This window comes from Daldinia loculata (genome assembly GCF_022478755.1).
Source record: "Daldinia loculata strain CBS 113971 unplaced genomic scaffold F4817scaffold_3, whole genome shotgun sequence".
In the NCBI taxonomy this organism is placed as follows: domain Eukaryota; kingdom Fungi; phylum Ascomycota; class Sordariomycetes; order Xylariales; family Hypoxylaceae; genus Daldinia; species Daldinia loculata.
In genome coordinates, this window is record NW_026054857.1 from 679,623 (window position 1) to 698,582 (window position 18,960).

At 46.1% G+C, this 18,960-nt stretch overlaps 7 protein-coding genes across 7 annotated transcripts; 4 read left to right on the forward strand and 3 right to left on the reverse strand.

The window, feature by feature from the left end:
- Positions 1-1,419: 1,419 nt before the first annotated feature.
- On the reverse strand, positions 1,420-2,742 carry F4817DRAFT_134105 (uncharacterized protein). The gene is made up of 2 exons (XM_049297781.1): positions 2,256-2,742; positions 1,420-2,182 (listed from the first exon to the last, which is right to left on the reverse strand). Exons 1-2 carry the CDS (start codon positions 2,506-2,508, stop codon positions 1,593-1,595), a joined length of 843 nt encoding a protein of 280 aa, XP_049163264.1. The 5' UTR covers positions 2,509-2,742; the 3' UTR covers positions 1,420-1,592.
- An 858-nt stretch (positions 2,743-3,600) lies between these two features.
- On the forward strand, positions 3,601-4,061 carry F4817DRAFT_311790 (uncharacterized protein; the record flags this gene model as incomplete). The annotated part of the gene is made up of 2 exons (XM_049300041.1): positions 3,601-3,670; positions 3,724-4,061. 2 exons carry the CDS (start codon positions 3,601-3,603, stop codon positions 4,059-4,061), a joined length of 408 nt encoding a protein of 135 aa, XP_049163265.1.
- Positions 4,062-4,785: 724 nt separating this feature from the next.
- On the reverse strand, positions 4,786-6,493 carry F4817DRAFT_356030 (major facilitator superfamily protein; the record flags this gene model as incomplete). The annotated part of the gene is made up of 4 exons (XM_049305738.1): positions 4,786-6,008; positions 6,089-6,251; positions 6,315-6,385; positions 6,448-6,493. The coding sequence occupies 4 exons, from the start codon at positions 6,491-6,493 to the stop codon at positions 4,786-4,788; spliced, it is 1,503 nt and encodes a 500-aa protein (XP_049163266.1).
- Positions 6,494-6,601: 108 nt separating this feature from the next.
- On the reverse strand, positions 6,602-8,813 carry F4817DRAFT_324836 (putative allantoate permease). Its single transcript, XM_049301687.1, has 4 exons — positions 8,371-8,813; positions 8,171-8,315; positions 7,432-8,096; positions 6,602-7,375 (listed from the first exon to the last, which is right to left on the reverse strand). The coding sequence occupies exons 1-4, from the start codon at positions 8,381-8,383 to the stop codon at positions 6,801-6,803; spliced, it is 1,398 nt and encodes a 465-aa protein (XP_049163267.1). The 5' UTR covers positions 8,384-8,813; the 3' UTR covers positions 6,602-6,800.
- A 348-nt stretch (positions 8,814-9,161) lies between these two features.
- Positions 9,162-11,023, forward strand: F4817DRAFT_134312 (uncharacterized protein). The gene is made up of 2 exons (XM_049297782.1): positions 9,162-9,976; positions 10,073-11,023. Exons 1-2 carry the CDS (start codon positions 9,249-9,251, stop codon positions 10,509-10,511), a joined length of 1,167 nt encoding a protein of 388 aa, XP_049163268.1. The 5' UTR covers positions 9,162-9,248; the 3' UTR covers positions 10,512-11,023.
- Positions 11,024-11,971: 948 nt separating this feature from the next.
- Positions 11,972-14,003, forward strand: F4817DRAFT_356033 (thiamine pyrophosphate enzyme; the record flags this gene model as incomplete). The annotated part of the gene is made up of 4 exons (XM_049305739.1): positions 11,972-12,000; positions 12,055-12,094; positions 12,148-13,612; positions 13,714-14,003. 4 exons carry the CDS (start codon positions 11,972-11,974, stop codon positions 14,001-14,003), a joined length of 1,824 nt encoding a protein of 607 aa, XP_049163269.1.
- Positions 14,004-14,862: 859 nt separating this feature from the next.
- On the forward strand, positions 14,863-17,048 carry F4817DRAFT_324843 (chromatin remodelling complex Rsc7/Swp82 subunit-domain-containing protein). The gene is made up of 3 exons (XM_049301688.1): positions 14,863-15,083; positions 15,185-16,187; positions 16,251-17,048. The coding sequence occupies exons 1-3, from the start codon at positions 15,032-15,034 to the stop codon at positions 16,717-16,719; spliced, it is 1,524 nt and encodes a 507-aa protein (XP_049163270.1). The 5' UTR covers positions 14,863-15,031; the 3' UTR covers positions 16,720-17,048.
- Positions 17,049-18,960: the final 1,912 nt, after the last annotated feature.

The window sequence follows — 18,960 nt, forward strand, 5'->3', positions numbered from 1 at the left end:
CTGGACATTTGTGTACCATTGTTGTCTGCGATGTAACGGAACTGAATCATGTTTCCGGTTATCTTATGGTCATCCATTTCTATGATAGCAAGCCTGCAAGTCTAAGACAAACGAGTGGCATTGCTATGGTGGCAATGTGGTAATGTGGGCTTCATACTGTACATACATACCATAGCGGAGGAAGGGGGTTTGGGAGAATGATTCTAAAACTGGAATGGTTCCGTACGGCGCAACGTTTTTGGGTTTTAAGGGCTCTGATTGGTCAGAATTTGAGAATAGTGGGTCTTTGACCCACTTTTAAAATCTTATTTTACAAAAACCGTTCTACAACCGTAAAACCATTCCATCCCATACAATCGTTCCCAAAATGGGAACGATTGCCCGACTTTTGACTTAGAAAAAAATAAAAAAAAATTTTCGAAATTTTTATAAAATTTTTTTTTTCTCTCTGTTAAAATTTTACCTTTTCCGAAGTAAAGGTTATAAGGCTTAAAATCGAAAGAAGTTCCATTCCGAAATAATTCGATGAGATTGGCCACCTCGTCCCATTAGCTCAAACGTTAAAACTTTAAACCTTATAATTAATTGTGGGGTTGGTTACACAAACGCAGGAGCTGTGGGTTCGAGGACCAGTCTTTCTAATTTTTTTGACTTTTTTTACTTTTACCCCACTTTTTCACGTGAAAATCACGTGAATAGCAAAATCGTTCTATTTTACGAAACTATTCCGCATTTTGGAATCATTCCACGATGTTGGAATGCACTAAGCTGATTCCGTTGTTTCCATTATATAGAATAGTTTCTATACATGGAATAGTTTCATATTTTTGGAATGGTTCTCTGTACCCCCAGACCTCCGCTATGGTACATACATACATACATAGCGAGCAGGGAACATTTGCACAGGCCAAAGAAGCAGAGAAGCTGGTACCGAGAGCCGTTACAATATGGTTGGGCGTGATATGTATGTCGAGCCAATGGAGCCTTGATCTTACGTGCATGTGCACGATCATCTCCTTTTAAAAAAGCCTTGTCAAGCCACTCCCGCCTTTAGACTCGGGTATTCGACTCCGGTTTGCATTCCGCTCCATGCTCTATGCAAGTAATACATACCTGTTATGCGGTCGCAAATCGAGTTGGTTTACCAGCCCGACGTTGCAGTACGTTTGGTATAAGTTCTGTTGCTCGCCTCAGCAGGTTCTATTTTCGACAGCGCAATCATTGGTATTTCGTTTCTGGTCCTTAACCCCCTACGAATGAAACTATGAAAAAAATATGGAATGCTTTTTTTCTATTCGGGCCGTTGCGGGTGATTGACTTGAGGAAATGTTTATTTGTCAGATGCGTTGTGAAGTCGTCCAACACTGCCAAGTAGGAAGGTCTCGAGAGTACTGCGGATCATATTGTTTATTGAATTTGGGGGCTATGAACTATGAAGATGATTCGTCAAGATATTCGTTCTAGCCTTAGCCCTTTATGTTGTGGCTCGTTCGCCTTCTAGCGAGGTTGTTCAGCATTCTCACCGCATGCACTCGGCCGTTACCGACAACCTATCATTTCTCAAATCTCTACCCCCCATATTTTAACTTCTATCAAGGATTCCATGGTAGACTTTCCTGTCCCTCTGGCTGCTTCCATTTGAACCCATCCGGGATTTCAACTGCTCTGTCCCTCAACCACTCTTGCGCCGCATCCCAATTCACACACATGTGCATGGCATTAGAATTAGGAGTCGGATTTTGATGCTCCAAGACCCAATCATACGTCACCAAACCTGTGTCGAAGTTACACATAATACTCTGCCTGATGTAGTCTACACAATGTTCAAAATGCCGCTCATATAGCTCTGGAACATCTTGAACCTTGTGTAAAACGTCCGGGAAATAAGTACGATGATGGTCTTGCCAGAGGAAATGTAGACAATGAAGTTGATGTGTTCCGACTGTCGTCACCATGTATCCACCCCCAGCTTCTTCAGGAAACCGGACTGCGGTACGGGTTGAGTGATTGACTTTCTCATAGTCTGACGCGGACACGGCGATCATCCCATATTGCATAATTGAGTGCCAAGCCTCTTCAACGGCTGGGGTTGGTGGACCTTTGAAGGGGGACTCATACCAGAGTGACCCGTTGAACCGGACCGTGATGTAGGGCTGAGTATTCAAGGCCTTGTTGACAGGGGCTGATGAGAAGTTGTAAGTTTTAATCGCTAACATGTGACAGAGGTAGGATGGGAGGAGACTCTGGGTACTTACAGTAGTAATTATGCATGTCCCAACATCTTGCAGCTATGAGGGCACCATCATAGGATCGTATCAAAAGGATCGATAGAATGATAATAGCAACCAAGCTCACAGTATGAGCAATCCAATGGTTCCTCCGAGTCCGGTTACGTGTTGTGCAATGCTTGCATTCGACGTATCCCTCTTCTTTATCATCAGCGGATGCTGCTGAAGGAGAGTCCAAGGAAGAGCCCGAAAGGGGGCGATAAGCAAATCTTAGAGGCATGGTCTCGAGTGATATTGAGATATGAGTTGGTAGTAATGGGATTTAGAAGAGCCACCCGATGGGGTGAATAAGTAGTTGGATAGTGGTAAAAGTGTTGGTGAAGTTTTCCATAAGCACTTATGGATAGAGATTCCAAGCTTGAACCTCGCACGATGATACTCGTCCTAGGAGGAGCGGACTTTGTTATCATTCGCTGCAGTCAAGGTGTTTTAGTATTGCTTAGTATTGCAGGTATTGAATGTGGATCTAGGTACAATCTTGCGATGGATCGTCTATAAAAGATTTGGAGTCGGTTGAATTCCCCGCATCTGCTTACACTATATCTGCTTGCATCTGCAGTGATATGTTATATGCTCAAATCTTGGGCTTGGGATCTTTTCCCTTGAGGATCCTGCCGGTAGTGATCGAGTAATTCTTTTGGGTCTATATCATGAGTATTTGCCGTCCATCGTTGCGAAGATAGTTTGATAGTAGAATACTTGTATTGATGACGTGATGATACCCATTCATATCTCTACGAAGCATATCTCCCCGAAGCTTACAAGCCCACCTCTGCTTACGTGGGATAGGTTTAACCAGAAGGAAACCGTGGGTGGGGGCACAGCATATGCGTTGTAGCTCACGAGATGATGCGATGATCGGGACCGACCTACCTCATAGGTTAGGTTGGCCAGGGCACTGCAACTCCCAAAATTTATATTTCGAACTATTAACTCAAAGTGAACCCTCAACGGAGTCGGTTAGGTCTTGCTCTCCACATGTAAGCCGGCCTAATGTGTAGTTCTCCGCTACGCAGTGAGGGATCTGCAAGTTTATGAGTCCCCGTCGCGATTTCGCCCGTGGGGAGCGGGGATGGGACTTTCTCCTTGGTTCAGCCTTATGAACTAGCGGGTATGGTAACTACCGAACAATACAAGACTGATGAGGTATAGAAATGGTATAAATGAGGTGTTATCCTAAATGCCATTTCGATTAATTTCCCACTTCAACCATCATCAGAATCCGTGCTACTTGTTCCTTACGGATTATTTCGAGTGAATCTACCCTTGCCACTTCCAGCAACTACTCAACCTAGACACTTAACCCTTCATCATGAAGAGCTTCATTCTGCTCTCACTAATCGCCGCGATCGCGATCGCTGCTCCGGCGCCGAAGCCTAATAGTATGCCCCCTAGATTATAAATGATCACTAGTAGCAGATGCTGACTTCATTAGACTTCGAGGCCGATCCCTCACTCACCATCGGAACCCCCGACGACTCATCATACGCGACTAAGCGGGAGACGTTTGAGGCCGACCCATCACTACAAGTTGGGGATTCGGATCAGTCCTCATATGCCGAGAAGAGGGCTAACTTTGAGGCCGACCCATTGCTGCATATTGGAAGCTCGGAGAAGTCCTCGTACGCTGAGAAGAGGGCTAACTTTGAGGCTGACCCATTGCTGCATATTGGAAGCTCGGAGAAATCCTCGTACGCCGAGAAGAGGGTAAACTTTGAGTCGGACCCTGCGCTCCACGTTGGGGATAGTCTTGAATCTTCATACGCTCAGTAAAGGGATCACTATTTTAAGTCTGGCCTAGATAAGGGGAATACTGTAGTAATCACTCGTTATATTCATATTTGAGATGGGTGTAAACTCAGGTACCTAGATTATTCATACATTACATAGGTACATAAGATATGAAGATATGAATACTTCGTACGATGTACAAATGTGGCAAAGGATCTTAATTTGCATTATTGAAAGGACCCACATATATAGCCTTACGTGGTATCAGTGTACCCCACAACGGGAGCTAATGCAACATTATATAGTGGATCCCCGTAGTACCTAGGTACAGTACCGTGTTATGTATTGGATGGCAAGTTGGTCCTGATTGGTATTAATCTATCGAGTCGTACAGAGTAGAAGCTTTTCTCTTGATGAATGATGAGTGGCGATTGATACACAGCATATCTTTACAGAGTTGTTAATTCCCCGACTTGTGGGAGTAAAAGATCAGCGGGTGAATTGTGATGGAGTACGTGTCGTATTACATACTTCAGAATAAGCGCTGAATCATTCCCCGACGTTACTTCTGTGCGACCATCCTCTGGCTGGGCGTGGCATGCTACTTGTGTGACTGGTGGGTTCTAAAGTAAGGGAGAACCAGTCCTTCGAATTTCTATGGGGCTTCTCTTAGTTACTACGCAAATTTCTAATCCCAGCCATTCAGGTTGCGACAAAGCTATCTCATAAATAGTATGTGTGCAACGTCTTGTCGGGATTAGCTCGGTCAAAGGGGAACCACCATGTTACCACCCTCATCCTCGTCCTTCATACGTGCTAACTTCTGGCAGAAAGAACTACGCCTTCTCATGGCCGGACCCCAGCGAATAAATGCGAATGGGATCGGAGTCAAAGCAACGCATAAGCATCCCAGTAATGTACAGGCCCAATCGGTACCTAGATTCTCATACAGTGGATATGTGGTAAGAGGAATAATAATCGCTGCGAAAATATTTCGCGTAAAGACGCTTGACGCTAACGCCGATGCGCTGTAAATGCCGTATGCATCCGTGAGGTAGTTGTTTAGTGCTAGAAACGTGAGATCGATACCGATGCCTAGCGATATGCCTGATAATGCGGGAACGACCCAATGAACGGTAGGTCGAGCAGTCCACCCCAGCCAGAACTCGGATAGAGCGAACAGGGGGCCACCAAGACAGGCCAGTGGAAGTCGTCGGTACTCCTCCTGGAGAGCCCATGGCCTTCCTCTTTCGACGCTTTTTTTATGAAACTTATCCCAAGCTACAAATATAGCAATGGCAAAAATACCCCCGACACCAGTAGGGATAAACATCAAAGCAGAAACTCCACTGGACATGGAATATGTACCGCGGAAAATGACTGGATACGCCCCAAAGTAGAGGAAGTAGATGACATATTGATAGAGGATGAAGAGATCCGTGAAGAAAACGAGAGGTTCCGAGAGAATGCGGATAGGACGTGCTAGAATTCTCACCCGATTCCGAATGCCTAATCGTGTTTTAGTAATGACAGAGGCGGCTAATTGATGCGATTTCGCCTTTGTAGCACTTTTTACGGCGCGGGCGTTGACTACGGGAGCGAACGTTTCGGGTACAAAAAGTAGCATAGGCCAGTTAGCACCAGCAAGAATCAAAGCGCTCCAGAATTGCCACTGCCAAACTTTTGTTGAGGTGAATCCCGAGATGATAGGCCCCACGAGGGGTCCAATGTTACTTGTAAGGCCGAGCATCGTCATGGCCAGACCGCGGGGCCCCAGATCGGGATAGATATCACAAAAAAGGCCGCCTGAAACGGTCTGCGGTGCGGCCGCGCCGCAACCTAGCAGGAAGCGGAAGAATAGAAACACTGGCCAGTTTGGTGCTAGGGCACATCCAAGTGTGAATGCAGTGTAGATGCCGAAGGATACCAGGAAGACCGGACGACGACCCCACGATTCAGAGAGCGGGGCGAATATTATGGGCCCGAAAACTTGATAAAAAGGTCAGTTAGAATAGCTAGCTAATCCAAGAGGTAGTTAGTTATATTATTTAACTTGGAAGTTTACCTACTATAACCAACGAGGAAAACAGCCACTGGCAATGGCTTCTGGAGTTCAGACGTAACACCAAAATGAGCGTTCAGCGTATCTCCCGCTCCACTAGGGAGGGACGAACCCAATGTAACATTGAAGTTCATCAATATGACAGTCGTAGAGATGAACAGTTTCCGCGCCTACATGCCGGCATACGTTAGCATATCCGATGACTATTCGACGATTGAGTGGCGGACGCTTACCGTTGACAGACCTGCAGCCAGCTCGGCAGGAGCCGAACTAGCTGCGACAGGTTCCGTAGATGCAACATGGACTACTACATCTTTCAGCAATATAAACGGGGATATTATGCTCGTAGCATAAGTATAAGCGCACCTTCAGAGCTCTTCAGAACGAGGCCGGATTCTAGTTCGGCAGCCATGGGAATATATGGGAATATATGGGAAAATTAAATCTATGATCTAAGGGATTTATAATGCTCTAAGAAATATAATCTAGAAGATATGATATGAGGCAACCTAAACCACCTGCTTGTTTGTTTGCTAATGACAAGCGGATATTATAGGTTTTATATCCAGTAAATGTACCTGACAAAGCGGAGCCACAAACGGTGCTACACTCCCTTACGTTGTATCTGCGGTTGTATCTGCGGGCCTTTAGGTACTATCAAGTCGAAGTTCCGGCGGTTAGGCCGAAGTGTTATCACCCGCAGCTTCGGTGAAGTACATCTACAATGATAGATCATGTGTCTTCTCGGTTCCGCCATCATGTTGTACCCTGCGCCTCTCCCTCAGTATAAGGAGTGCATAGCAGAGATTTGCGGCAACACCCACCGCCGCGACCGCCATACACGCCGAGTAGCCGGGATGATAATATGGCGCGTCTCTTGGTAAAAATGCGAAGGGAGCCAGTATTCCTCCCGTATTACCAAAGCTGATCATCCACGCTGAACCAATGCTTCGTTGCTTATGTCCTTGGAGATTCATAAGATACCAGCAAATCACTACGGGACCCGCACTGAAGGCACCCATACAGACTAAGCAAAGTCCTGCATACTGTACTGAGAAGTTCGAATGTGTCGTCATCAAAATTGCAAGTCCTGCGATAAGAACAGCAATGGGGAATATGATGTATGGAAGACGACTATCTGTTCGGTCTGACAGATATGTTAGTACCAGACACAATCCAAGCGCAGCTGCAAATGGGGGGATTGAATGCAGTTGTGTTTGGACTACTGAGTATCCGAGCGTCTTAACGATTGTTGGTGTGAAATAGGCGAATGCATAAACCGGAACGACAACACCTGATAGGACTTAGCACGGGATTATTGGGGAGATGCAAGTTGGAGTAAAGACGTACAGAAGTACATTATCGCACCGAGGTAATTCTTGGGATCCTTGAAGAACTCAGTAACATCTTTCCCAGTGATCTTCTGTTCCGAAGTAGTCTCCTCTGCCCGAGTTTTTCTCAGAACGAATTGTTTCTCTCTTTCAGATAACCACTTCGCCTCTCCAGGGAAATCACTAACGAAGAAATACCCTGCGATAGCGACTAGAATAGTTAGGATGCCTTCTAATATAAAAATCCACCTCCAGTTACTTAAGCCTCGTATCCCGTCCATTTCTGCGATGGCAGAGGCCAGGAGACCACCGAACGCGGAAGCTAGAATAACGGAGCAGAAATAAACGGTGAACCGTTTCTGCGACTCTTGTCGCTTATACCAGAAACTGATTAAATAGAAACTCCCCGGGAAGATGCCAGCTTCAAAGAATCCAAGTAAGAAGCGCGTTGCGAGTAGGCCGCTGTAATTCCGGATGAAGCCCTGTCCCAGCATGACAACGCCGAAACAGAAGATGCAAAGAGATAGCCATACATGAGGGCTAAATCGTTTCATTAAAATGTTTGAAGGTATTTCAAAAACAATATAAGGAACGAAGAACACGGCCAGCGCAATGTTAGGTTGTTGACCAGTCAATCCCAACTCCTCTGGTAATCTCATAGTGAGAGCATTTGATATGTTCGCCCTGAAAAGTAAGTCTCCAGGTCAATCGGGGAATTCTCACGCGCACGCGCACGAGCACGAGCACGAGAAACTTACCTATCAAGAAAGGCTGCAACATAGATCAGGAAGAGCATGGGGAGCACGTGGAGATCGATCTTGCGCATCAACTTTGACGCTTCGGCCTCCGACAGGGTGTCGGGGTCGTCAGGTAACGTCGAGGTAGACTCGGTTGCGTCACGGTCTAAGCATTGTTAGCATCTGTCGTCGGTGACAATTAATATATTCAGGTGGCGTACCTAGAGTGCCCATTATTGCTCAGGTGGTAATACACACGAAGGGTTGAGAGAAAAAAAAAAGAAAAAGAAACTTGGAAAAGGTAACCCAACGGCCTCGATAATAGATTGTCTACAAAAGTGCCCGAAGGCCAATGGAGGGAGGGTATCATAAACAACGTGGCGGAAGGATTGAAGGAGACCAGGATAAGTGAGCTGAAAGAGGCAGCACTTCGTTAGATACTACGGCCTCGTTTAAAAAGAATTGTCTCAATGCACCTGGGATTCCGTCTCGGCGCTTTGTATATTACATCTGTCGTGTAAGGCTCTGACTTACATACAAAGCGTTGCATTAAGTGCATTCCAGCATACGACGAGCAAACATCTAGAACGATAATTGCAACTCAGGTGGCATGTAAACCGGACTACTGGATCAGCACGTTGTTCATCTTGTCTAACTATTGCCCGATCGCCCTTGTATGAGTATTACCTAGGTGACTTGCTAATGGGCTATTAATTACCTAGCTGTGTGGGAGGAGTTACAGCAGGAATATCATATATCATCTCCGCGTTGGTACACTGCATATCAGAACGGATGCAAAGACCCATGCCGCCCATGGAACACCTGCATGGAAAGCTGGAAAGGAGGCGTTTATGTATGTACGGATGGTGTCAGCTTTTATGCAATACAACGTGGGGAGGGGGGCTGAATAAAAGTAGGTTCTAGGTAGGCTAGGTAAGGTACTCATTACGAAAAACAATAAGACATAAGCATTATTCCCTACCATGACCATGTGGATGTGGGATTGATTGATTAAGAATATGAATCCTACTGCTTTATATATGCGGTTGTAAATCTCACTAGGCCCGTTCTCTCCTCTCACTCCGCTTGACTTCGTGTCATGGCCCCCAGAATGTCAGAGACCTCGACGGTTCCTACACCCACTTTTACGCCGGCTCTGGAGCCGCCGCCTGGCGTGCAGTCGAATCCCGATCATCCGGCTTCCTTAGCTAGACTCGCCGACATCACGATAGGGATATGCATTCCATTTGTTACTATATTCTTCATTCTACGGTGCTACGCCCGTATTGCTATTAAGCGCGTATGGATCTTCGAAGATTTTATAGTGACGGCCGCGTGGGCAGGCACCATTGCCTACTGCGGCATTATGAGGGCTACCATGTCTCATCATGGTGGTCAGCATGGTTGGGATATCACGCCGGCTCAACTCCACGAAGCCTCGTACTGGTTTAACGTTGCGTCTATCGAATACGGCGTCATGATCGGAGTCACCAAGCTTGCCGTTCTCTGGTTGTATCGTCGCGTCTTCTCGCCTATCCGATGGAGCATATTTGACATGGCCATCGTCACGCTTATCGTTCTTATTACCGGCTTCTACGGGATTACCACCTTCGTCAAGATTTTCGAATGTACACCCCGGGAGAAGATTTGGAATAAGACGCTCCCTGGGAAATGCGTGCAGACCAATCTAATATTAAACGTCAGCGGTGGCTTTAACACGGTGACTGATTTCTTGATTCTATTGCTCCCTGTCCACGCCGTCCGGCAGCTCCAGATGGATAAGCTAAAGCAAACTCTTGTCGTCTTGGCATTTACATTTGGTTTATGGTATGTCTTTCTTTTTTTTTCTCACGAAAATAATGCAGATCCTTGAGTCGGAGAAAGTGTTCGAAACAATGATGGTCGCATACTTATCGCGTACAGCGCTCCCATTTTCGCGACAATCGGCTTCGTCGTGCGTCTCAAGAACAGCGGCAACCCCGATACATCTTGGAGGCAACCCGAGATTCTCTTATGGGGAGCAGCAGAACTTGCCTCCGGCAACCTGTGCGTCTGCTTCCCCGAGCTCGCGTTCCTCTTCCGGAAACGAAACCGCAAGGCCAACACTCCGAATCGCCCGACTGCCTCTCAAGTCAGGGGCTGGAACGAATCGAAAGGATCATCTCATCCACCATCAGACCCATACTTTACCAAGAGTCTCATGGGCACGATGTTTAGCACGAACGGAGATGGGCCGTACATCGAGCTGCAAGACCATGGCAATGATGTGAATGTGACGCCGATGGGGCATCTACCCCACAGAGAGAAGCCGGAAGAAGGTGTTGTAATAATAAGAAATGAATTTACGGTTGAGCGTCAATAGCGTTCCACTAGTGGTAAGAGCTTCCCCGTAGTACTACATGTCTGTTACTTATACCTTTGACAATAGGGGTTCTCGGGATCGGAGTTGGCGTAATCTACACGTAGGGTTTGGTGCTAAGTTAGCATATGGGTCTTGGGAAATGAAGAGGAGGTCTTCAATTGGACCGGATGGGAAACTGCGGGATTGTCTGATGACGAATATCTGTGGCTTTGCGGTGTGCTATATCAAGTTCAGGTCGGTGCTTATAGCTCTGTTCTCACAATGTATATCCTGATACCATAACAACTCTCATTAAGAATCGACAACACTTGTCAGAAGCGGGAATTTGGCATCCTATCGAGTGATATCTTTGGCCCAAGTATATTGCTATGGCCCAAGTATATTGCTAGAATCAACTACAATAAACCTTTCGAACTCTTAAGTTGGTATCAAAGCCTCTGGTATCATGATGATTTGACGGAATTCACCTTAAACACGGGTGCTACAGAAATCCGCCAAGAGCTATTACATTACAACTTAACTACATTCATCACCTATTGCATTTGGCTGGCCCCTAATATGGAAATTGATACCCTCTTTATGTGCTAAGGAACGCCCTGTATAGTCATCGTCTCATCGGCGCCGGGCGATCCTATGGTAGACTCTAAGGGATATTTCTACTCCATCAGCCATGGCTGCTCAAAGCAGCATCCGATAGGGCATAATTACGGATCAGATGATGAGAATAATGTTGTCAAACAATATGAGCCGTGTCCTAAGCCGGTTGAAGCCTTGAAATATCGGACCCTCTACGTACATATTTTTTATCTAGGGAAACATGGCTCCGTAAGCGGACACCGGCGAGCGTATGTAGTCTGGTATTCTACGCTTTGAAATTCTGTTTGATATATGTAAGTGTCTTGGTGGTCAACATAGGGGTACTACCTAGGTTAGGTACTTATAACACAAGATACTTCAATGAGGATGAAGTTGTGATATTAACTTCGACATAGGTTAGCAAAACATATTATCAATAATTGAATTATCTGTGAAAAAAAAAATACTTGAAATAAAGATCGAGGTTGAATATTGAATATATACTATTAATAGCTCTGTAAAGGGAGAACAATCGCGGGTTAGTCATCCGACGAATAATTCTCTTTAATTGATAGAAGTAATCCTAGCACCTGTGTAACTAACCAAGTCGTATCCGATGCCACCCGCCTTGCATGGTTAAAAACCTCCCCTCCCTCCTATTTTACAAAGGTCAGTTACCACAGCCCATATTTGCTAGGATGGTTTTTCAAAGTTTGCTCGCCCGCAGGTTGGCGATAAATACCGTCCGAAGGCCATATTATTGCTCTCGTGCATTGGGGCCTGTCTTGCCTTTTACGTGTTGGTCTCGCGCAGGAATCCCGCTTACATCTGCTACCAACTATTCAACACAGCAACATAAATCTCAAACGTCTAAGTCACTCAATATGGCTAAACCGCAGACTACTTCTGGATCGTATGTCCTTAATCAATTACTATATACTAGTCATCTAAATTAATTTTCAATTAGATATACAACCTCATTCGCCCTGTTTGAGGCGCTCTGGGAAGTAGGTGTCTCCGTTTACTTGTTAGTGACATTAACGCTTACTATGGTCATAAGGCTGGCATAACAGCATGCTTCGTCAATGTCGGATCAGATCATCCATCCATCATTGAGGCCATTGTCAAAGGCAAAAGAGAGCGACCCGACTCTTGGCCTAGGATGATTACGTGCCCTTCTGAGGTCACCGCGATTTCGATGGCCGATGGGTATGCTCGAGTGACAGGGCGTCCGCAGGCTGTTCTCGTCCACGTCGATGTCGGAACGCAGGCCCTTGGTCAAGGTATCCATAATGCTAGCATCGGCCGAGCCCCGGTCTTCATCTTCGCTGGCCTGTGCCCGTACACCGAGTCCGGGGAACTCCCTGGTTCCCGAACGGAGTATATGCACTGGCTGCAAGAAGCTCCGGACCAAAAAGCCATAGTACGGCAGTATTGTAGGTATACAGGCGAAGTTCGCACCGGATTAAATATTAAGCAGACTATCGGACGCGCGCTTCAATTCGCGAGTAGCACACCCAAGGGCCCAGTTTATATCGCCAGCGCAAGGGAGGTTTTAGCTCAAGAAATCCCACCATCGTCATTGGATCAAGCGCAATGGGTGCCGATCGGTCCAAGCGCGCTTCCAGCCGATGCTATCCATGATATCTCAACAGCACTCGTCCAAGCCGAGCGCCCGCTCATTATTACGGGATACTCCGGTCGTGATCGCCGGACGCCGGAACTTCTCGTCGCTCTGGCAGACCTCATCCCCGGTATACGCGTCCATGATACGGGTGGCAGCGACGTGTGCTTTCCTTTCAATCATGTCGCTTCCGAGGGTTTCCGTCTTAGTTCTGACGACTGTAGTAAAGATGCAGACGTGGTCTTCCTACTTGACTGTGACGTCCCCTGGATCCCGTCCCGTAACCCACCCCCGAAGGATGCTAAGATATACCACGTAGATAGCGACCCCCTAAATCAACAGATCCCCGTTTCTTTCTTCCCTGCACACGGACGATGGAAAGCAGATAGTTTTACAGTACTCAAACAACTAGTCGACCATATCAAGAATGATTCTTCACTTACAGAAACACTACGGGATCCCAAGTATGCAGCCCGCGGCGAGGCTCGCGTAGAAGCTCATAATGCCCGTCTAGCGAGTATCGCTTCTCAACCGCGCTTGGGCGATCAAGAAACGCTGAATGCATATAACATCGGTAGTCTCCTGAAATCATCCCTTGCAGACTCCACGACCTATGTTGTTGAAGCAGTTACGGCCGGACAGTTACTATATGATCAAATACAGCCCAGCCGACCGGGGAGCTGGATCAATTGCGGCGGAACTGGTATCGGCTGGAGTAACGGTGCAGCGTTAGGCGTTAAGATGGCATTAGCAGACCTAGAGAAGGAGGGAGCAGAGAAACCGAGCCTTGTGTGCCAATTAGTCGGCGATGGGAGTTTTATGTGCGCGGCGCCATCTACTGCGCTGTGGGTAGGGAGCAAGTACAAGATCCCGATTTTGACAATCGTCTTGAATAACGGAGGTAAGTTACGTCGTGTGATCAACCCCTATCCTCACCCCGGACGAATATACACATTGATTTAGCCTTGGGTTCTGACTAGACTAACACATTTCTCACTCAAGGTTGGAAAGCTCCGCGGAACTCTACGGAACTTGTCTATCCTAACGGTCTTAGCACCTCAGCAACGGACGAGGAAGTCAACGTCTCTTTCCGTCCGACACCCAATTATGCTGCTCTAGCAGAAGCGGCAGCGGGGTCGGAAGTTGGCTGGGATAATGCGGCAGAAAATGCGGACACGTGGATGAAGGGTTTGAGAGTTAGAACGGTAGGCGAGTTCAAGGAGGCACTTCAAATTGCGAGCTTGCGGGTGGCTAAGGAGGGGAAGGGGATGCTCGTTGAGGTATTAATGTAGGAATGTCGGAGGGTATTTCACCTAAACGGTGTAGCTGCCGAGTAGAAGGATTCTTGGATTTATTATGGTAGAGTTTTACTATTGCTGTAGATTTCCTTTAGCGAGGACTAACTCTTGCTATGTAGCTCGTATGCTTTAGCATGAAGACTAAAACCAATGCTAACTCTAATATGCTCGATGATAGGGGGACTAGTGTCCCACTATTTACACGAATAGGGGTTGTACACGGCGGAGTTGTCCCGCTGTTATATGATTAGCGGAATTAAACTTTAAAAAGACTGCAGTTTATTTTATTGGTGGTACTACTTTTACTTAGGAACTGTTCGTTTTTAAGGTGATAGTCTCCTTAGAAAAGCACGCTGCGAGTCAATATCGTAGGAAATATATTCAACTTGCAACCACACATTTAACTCGTGATAATACGGGACAGTTAACTCGGGTATTATATGAAATACCATCAATATATTTGAGACTAGATTACGTATATACCTATAGGATTGTAAGTTTAGCTGTTCCGGTGGATCTCATCTAACAACCTACTCTACCGTATTCCCCTAGCATAGCACATCGGCTCTTCTCATTTTATGTGAGAGAAAAAAAACAGGAAGCACGATGAATCCATTTAGAAATCAGCAAGAAGTGTATCAATATAAGGTAAGCGCACCTAGCGTATCTAGAGTAGAAATCGTGAAAAGTGAGGTCTTGGTGTTTAAAGGCTACCTAGGTACCTAGGTATATATAATACAAGGAACGTTATATAATCAGAATCCTAGTCATGTGATTGGTGGATTTGGCTTAGCATCAAAGGCAGGTAGATCTAAGGGAGTTTGTGCCCCATAGGAAATCGCGTTAGTGTGCAAGCGCCGCGTTCTCCAACATTTCGTCAATTGAGCCTCCATCTTAATCAGCGATCTTAATAGCATTCAAGTGACCCTCTATCATCAACCCGTCGCAACCTGCTCACTCCGGTCCACCTCCTTTTTTTTTGTTAGTCCCTTTATGCGCATTGCTATCTCACAACCCTAACTATGCCTCGGCGACCCGGTCGCGCGGCCGCTAAGCGTGCTGCTGCAAAACTTGGTGAGTCGCTACAATTTTGAATTTCCTCCTCTTGTCGCGCGCGCTATTGAAATTTAATGGCTATCTCTTTAATATATCTAACCTTGGTATCAATGGCGCAGAGAGTACCCCGAGAGCTCTCGAGGAGATCGAAGATGAAGTAATGCTAGATGCCGACGCATCAGATGGAGAACAGCAAGCAGAACCCGAGGAACAAGAAAACGAAGATGAGTCTGGTATAGAGCCCGAGGAAAACCAAGACTCCGATGGACCATCCGTGAAATCGCCCTCCCCTCCACCTCAGCCAGTCATTAGAAGGAGACGTCTAGGCCGTCCTCCTAAGAACCGACCACCGGACTGGGATACCCTACCGCTCGAGACTCCCCAGCGCGATCCAAATGACCCCCCAAGGCGCCGCGGTCGTGGCGGATGGAGAGGTAGAGGTGGCCGGAAGGGAGCCTCTTATCAGCCGACGCAGCAAACGATCGACAAAGAGGGCAACATGATGGATATTGTCGATGATGAGGTCGCATTACCCGAAGACCCCGAAGGAGAGACCAAGGTAGACAAGATGGGAAACCTACAGGGAGGACGCGAGTACCGTTGCCGAACGTTCACTGTTGCGGGTCGGGGAGATCGCCTTTATATGTTGTCCACCGAGCCCGCCCGTTGCGTGGGATTCAGAGACTCTTACTTGTTCTTCACCAAGCACAAGCGACTTTACAAGATCATTGTGGATGACGACGAGAAACGAGACATGATCGATCGCGATATCATCCCCCATTCCTACAAGGGCCGTGCGATAGGAATCGTTACGGCCCGTTCGGTATTCCGGGAGTTTGGCGCGTTGATTGTTGTCGGTGGAAAGCGAATCATTGACGATTACGAAGTTGCCAAGGCCCGAGCCGAGGGCGTTGTAGAGGGCGAGCTTGCTGATCCTAACGACAGGTTCGTCGAGGGCGAGGAATACAACAAGAACCAGTATGTCGCTTGGCACGGTGCCAGCGCTGTTTACCACTCAGGGGCTCCCTCTGTTCCCACTCAAAACGGTAAGGTAGATATTAAAAAGAGGCGAGTGAATGTTACAGATATCAACTGGCAATTTGAGCATGCTCGTGAGGCGAGGTACGTTGTCATTCCGTTCATTAGCACTCGGGGATCATTCAAGATTATTAACTGGTCTTCTAGCCGTTTCAATGCTGAAATAGGTGCCATTCGACGCATGAATCTATCCGGTGTCTACGATGTTCACACAAATATGTTACAGTATCCCGCCATTATGCAGCCTACGCATGCGAAGATTGAGCAGGTTGCAGATTCTTCCGCCCCGACTGGTAGCGTTCGCTTTCCACCGTTGGACCCGAAGATACCTCGTAACTTCAAAGTTATCGACGCGTACATGGAGACACCCCCTGCTACCCTCCCGTCTGCCGTATATGAGCAGCATGAGATACCAGGTTTCCTAGCCGACTTCCAAGGGCTCGGAGCCGTACCGAAAGACGTCTTGGAAGAATTGCCAGCTGAATGCCGAGAGGCTTTTGAGAAGGCACGAGATAGGGAGAGTTCTTGGAAATTGAAGTGGGGCCCCGAGTCAACCATGGCTCACCGTAGACCCCCTATTATTGATGCTGCGATCGTCCCCTATAGCAGGATGTGAGATTTCTGCAGGTAATGGCACGTGCTTCTTGAAGCAGTTTTGTTCCATAATCGCCTTTCCGGCTGACTATAGAAAGGCTACGTCCTAGCATTTTCGTATTGTCTATGGGTGCATAGCCGCAGCTTCATGATGTAAGAGTAATGCAGTTAGGGCGTTTTAGGTCGCGAAGAGACACAACTGGATGTTGTCTTAGGTAGACGCGGCAAAGTTGGCATCGACTGGTAAATGGGCGTTTAGCTTTATTATTAGATTGACTGCATCTATGATATCGGGGTGTGGTCCTAATTGATTCATTTAGCTAATCGTTATCGTTTTTGGCGACGTTATGAGTGACTCGGTTTAGAAATAATCTCAGCATAGGATCTCCTATGTCTAGAAACTTTTGAATATAGGCCTGTAGTTTCACTAGAATTCGCTTTGCGTCCCTTAGATGTAGAAAGTTGTGTTTACTTGATTACAAGAAAGTAAAATTTGAATTTTTAGCCACTTCTAATTATATTGTTACTAAAATACGTAAATAGCAATGTACCTTAAGACTTTTATGAGTTATATAATTAAAGTTTATATACTTTATATATCACCATATCGTCAATTTTTGATAGTGCTATTTACAGATTACTTTATCAGCCCTTCCATATTCCTCAGTTCCGCCTCACATCCCTTTAAGAAAGACGCCTTGTCTTTCGTTAACGACGATAAATTAATAAAACTTTCATTTATAAATAACTTAATAGAGATCCCCGTAACCCTCTTGCTAGGCCTCGTTCTTATTTGCAGATAGGTTGACCTTGGTTCCAAATTGGTTTTATCACTTGGCAATAACTCAACCGAAACAAAACATGTCAATGTTTCGTAAATATGAGTTAGAACCCCCTTATTAATACAATTACGTACCTAGGTACATATAAGAACGGGCTTTAATTCCTTATTGTTGAAAAATCACAGGATTCTGTGGAGGTAAATAAATCAAATTAAGCCATGTTATTTTACACGTAGTAAAGTTGGTGGTAGGCGACCTGTTAGTATTCTAAAAAGTAATCTGCCTGGAAGGGTTGGAAGACCAATATGCAAGTAGCACAACTCATTACTAAAGTCATTATCCGAATTGTATCTCGTTTTATATATCTTGATTAATGTAAATGAAAGTCCGAGTGACCTAGGATGTACGAATCTCGAGAAGAATCTCCTGATACCCCTGAGGCTACATCACGTCAGCTCACTATACTTTAAGTGAATTTCTTCCTCTTCACTCAATTCTAGGAATTTTATAAAGCTCATAGTAGTACATTCTGTGTAATATGTGCCCCTATTCATCCTATTCAGGGAAGAATCAAAATAAATACTTACCCGTACACTTGAGTTGTAAGGAGAGTAAGAAAGGAGCATCCAATATGCCCCGAAAGACGGATATCATACATTAGACCACCGAGAGATTTAGTTTTATCATTCTTATAGCTCTAGCTTAACCTTGCCGCCGACGTCGTTTTCGTGTGGTGGTGGCTTGCCGCGCCTTTGCTTGGGATGGTCCATAATCACGACGGTTTCGGGATGGGGGGCTTAGACGCAGCAATGACCCTGTATCATGCTTCCTGTCTAATCCATGGGGGCTTCCGCCATTATTCTGGCGTTGGACGTAGCTTGGCTTTGTATGGTCCCAAGAAGGAATGTCGTAGTCCTCGAAGACCTGTGTGCTAAGCCCGTTCTTTTCTAGATTATGGAGGTATGTATGCCACTCCGTACTTGTAGTTGTTCGTAATAAACCACCATATTTGATTAATAGCAATGATAAGTTGCGGAGATAGCCGGGGTCTGACATATGTATTGTCCTATGAGATAAGATATAATCCAATGGCGATTGACCCGAAGCGTCCTGAGCGTTAGGGTTTGCTCCTTGCTCCAATAGTCTGGCGGCAATATTAGGAGGGCTCAGATGTAAAATTGTGCCAGAATTGAATGTCGGTGCCTAATGTTAAATTAAACAGCCAGCCAGATCGGTATTAAAACCGAGGGAATAATATCAGGGCGGAAACGAGCCGGGATAAGTCAGCAAAAACCACTGTGCCGTATCACTGTATATTGATTCATTCAGAAGAATGCATATACGTAGCATCTTATTTATGTTGAAATGAGTGTCGAGGGACTGCTTCCAGGTACAGTACATGGCATCTTGGAGTGGAATGCATATATAAAAAGGACCTCCTTCCTCACTCATTCAGCTATTAATTAAGTCAACATACTACA